The 3677-nt window shown below is 19.3% G+C and overlaps 2 protein-coding genes across 2 annotated transcripts; both read left to right on the top strand.

Moving 5' to 3' along the window:
* Positions 1 to 360: 360 nt before the first annotated feature.
* LOAG_13555 (hypothetical protein) lies at positions 361 to 2065 on the top strand (the record flags this gene model as incomplete). Its single annotated transcript, XM_003149061.1, has 5 exons — positions 361 to 541; positions 1088 to 1106; positions 1230 to 1262; positions 1329 to 1481; positions 1995 to 2065. Coding segments are annotated over 5 exons (457 nt in total), but the record flags the coding sequence as incomplete, so codon positions are not given.
* Positions 2066 to 2810: 745 nt separating this feature from the next.
* Positions 2811 to 3410, top strand: LOAG_13554 (hypothetical protein; the record flags this gene model as incomplete). The annotated part of the gene is made up of 2 exons (XM_003149060.2): positions 2811 to 2900; positions 3220 to 3410. Coding segments are annotated over 2 exons (279 nt in total), but the record flags the coding sequence as incomplete, so codon positions are not given.
* Between the last annotated feature and the right edge of the window lie 267 nt (positions 3411 to 3677).

Here is a 3677-nt window from a genome sequence, read left to right as displayed (position 1 = left end):
AAAAAAAGGAAAACAAATATTAGTTTTCCCTGATTTTTATAAAAGATTATATTATGCAAAAAGAAAAAAAGTTAATTAAATGCATAATTAGTTTGTGTATATATTTGATTTAAATACATAATTATATAATTAATTTAAATATACAACACATAATTAACTTAATGCATAATTAATTAATTAATTTTTTTGTCGGTTTATTATAAACAATTGAAAATATATAAAAAATAAAATAGTAAAACGACAAAAAAATAGTCTTACTGATAATAATGATATTACAAAAATAAAACATTGACTAATTAAAACAAAAAATAAAAAAAATAAAAAATAAAACATCAATTAATTTTTTTTTTTGTTTTATAGATCAAATAAATCGAATGATATATTACCAATTACATTAATCCTACATAAGCCAATTAATTTTTGTTTACGAATTCTTTTGGATCCAAAAATTGGTCTTGGTGAAGCTTATATGTTCGAGAATTGGGATACACAATTACGAATACAGGATTTTTTGGCATTACTTATTCGCGCTAAAACGTTAGTTTAATATATATATATATATATATAAATAGTTTACTAATATACATATTTGAATTTGAATATTTTTTTAATATATAATAATATAAATCATCATAAAAATATGTATAAATCGTTAGTTTGCTAATATATATGCATATATACAGAAATATACAAAACAAATTCTTTTTTTTGCTCCTTCAATAATTAAATTTTTCATAACTTTGAATGAAAAATTAGTTCTTTTTGAAAAAATTTCAAAAACAAAAACAACTTCAAATTTTCCAAAAAGTGAATTGAATATGTAAATGAACAATTTAAATTCTTGCAATTTTTCTTTTCCAAATAAAATAAGCTTTATTTGAAATTTAATATATATATATATATAATTGATTTTATTTAATGAAGGTATTGATTTTAATTTAAATGATATTGATTTTAATTTAAATGGTATTGATTTGATGTTGATTTTAATTTAAATGAGTATTTTTTTAATAAGTGAACAAATTTGTAAACCAAAAGAAAAACAAACAATTTCGAATGCATTTTATTCTTTTTATGGGATTTTTAGCAATTAATTAATACTATAAGTTAATGATATAACAGTAATTAATAACATAATAATATTGTTTTTTTCCTTTTTAAGGGGATTTTTGTAATTAATTAATAATATAAGTTAATGATATAATTAATATTGTTGAGAAATTTTTCAGGTTATAATAATGGAATGAAAAAATCGGAGCAAAGTAATGGATGGTTAAAAAAATTGTTTAATTTATTAATTTATTTAATTATTCAATTAATTCGATCAGTTATATCATTTATTAATTTCATACAACATTACTATCATACAAATTCATTATACGGTAGTGCACGAAATATTCATAAACATTATGATCTTGGCAATGATATGTTTAGCTTATTTCTTGACCCATCGATGACCTATTCATGCGCAATCTTTCAAGGTTTCTTTTTTTGTTCTTTTTTTTTTTTTTGCTTATAATTTTACAAAATTATTTAGTTAAAATTTCTTTAGCAATGATATAAAAAAGGACGAAATTTTATAAGCATATATAATTTTAGGTTAATTTCATTAAATTAAATTAAATTCAAAAAAATTTTAAAAAAATTATTCAAAAAGTTATTGGTTGAATAATCCAAAAAGTCATTACATTTGCATAAATGATAAATGATTTATTAATAGTGATAATGTTTTTTTGTTATTGAAAAAAAATCTTCAAAAAAAATACATAATTTTAGGTTTAATTTTTTTTTTTTTTTTTTGAAGTACATTGATAAAATAATTGATGAATTGTAGCAAAATTTGTTTTAAAATTATTAAATAATATCAAAAAAAAAAATTCTTTAACGAAAGATAAATTGAAAATCAAAAAAAAAATTTTGATTTTAATTTTTTTTCCAATTCTTTTCTAAATATTATTGAATTATTCGATTATAAATAATACATTTTATTTTAGCAATTCCATCTCATACAATCATCAATTCTGACAATAAATTGCTTGAAGAAGCTCAAAATGAGAAAATATGATCAAATATTTGAAAAAATGAATCTTACATCCGATGATCGAATATTAGAAATTGGTTGTGGTTGGGGCGCATGCGCTATACGTGCTGTCAAATATTATCAATGTAAATGGACAGGGTTGACAATTTCGATGGAACAATTTAAAATTACTCAACAAAAATAAATGATAATAAATTACAAGATAAAGTTAATGTGAAATTATTAGATTATCGGTTAGTTATCTCTAATTTCAACTTGATAATTAAATTAATTTATATTTTGTAATAAATTTAACAAATTAAATTACAAAAAAAAAGTTTGTCAAATTTATTAAATTATAACAATATTTCACAAAAAAAATCCATTAATTATTCGTAAAATTAATAAATTCTGCTATATTTAATTATTTAGAAAATATTAAAAATTCAAAATTATTGCAAAAAAAAATCTCCAACTTTTTTTCTAAAAGATTTTATCAATTGATACATTGTATCAAATTTAGGAATTATTAATTGAAACACAAAAAAATCAGTAAACGATTAAGTAAATGAGTAAATCAGTAAGCGAATATAATATGCATCATAATTGAAATATTATTACATGAATGTGTTCATACTTACTTGAATATTTCTTTTTTTTTCATTTAATATTACTCAATAAATTATTGTAAGGAAAATTTTAAAAAAAAAGTTATCAAAAAGTTATTTATTTATTTATTTTTTTTAATAGATTAGAAAATGATATTTACGATAAAATTATTGCAATTGAAATGATTGAAGCAGTTGGGCATGAATATTTACCACAATTTTTTGAAATTTTACGCGATCGATTACGTCCTGGTGGTAAAGCATTCTTACAGGTATATATGTATATAATTTAAGTTTAATTAATTAATTATTTATTTATTTCTTAAATTGAGTCATGCAGTGACAATTGAAGTTCTTTTTTTAAATTGACAGAAGAAAAGAGACAATTATTTTTATTTATTTGTTTATTTATTTATTTATTTATTTATTTTCATTATTTATTTATTTATTTATTTATTTTTTTTAGGCAATAATATATCCTGAATTAAATTACGAACGGTAAAAAGACAGAATTATTTTTTATTTATTTATTTGTTTATTTGTTTATTTATTTGTTTATCTATTTATTTATTTATTTTTTTTTTTTTGTAGGCAATAATATATCCTGAATTAAATTACAAACGATATCGTCATTCGAGTGATTTTATCAAAAAATATATCTTTCCGGGTGGACATTTGCCATCTGAGCAAGCAATTCGAGAAGCATTACCGCCAGAATTGTCAATTACAAAAATTATCCATATTGGACAACATTATGCGCCAACATTAGATTTATGGTATTGGTAAGTTGTAAAATTTTCATGGTTAATTCCTTTCAAAGTGTTAAATAATTGAAATTGCATAAAAAAGCAAATGTAAATTTGTAAAATTAAAATAAGATAAACGATAAATTTCGAAAAAAAAATTAATTAATGAGTAAATTCTATTAAAAAATACTAGCAAAATTAATTAATGAATAAATTCTATTAATACTAAAGGTAATAAAAGAAAACTGTGAAGTGAAAAATTTTCAAAAAAATTTTGGCAAATTTTAGAAATAATTCCTGGTT

This window comes from Loa loa (genome assembly GCF_000183805.2).
Source record: "Loa loa unplaced genomic scaffold supercont3.632, whole genome shotgun sequence".
Lineage (NCBI taxonomy): Eukaryota > Metazoa > Nematoda > Chromadorea > Rhabditida > Onchocercidae > Loa > Loa loa.
Note: the sequence above shows the minus strand (reverse complement) of the source record. Positions and strands in the feature narration are given on the sequence as shown.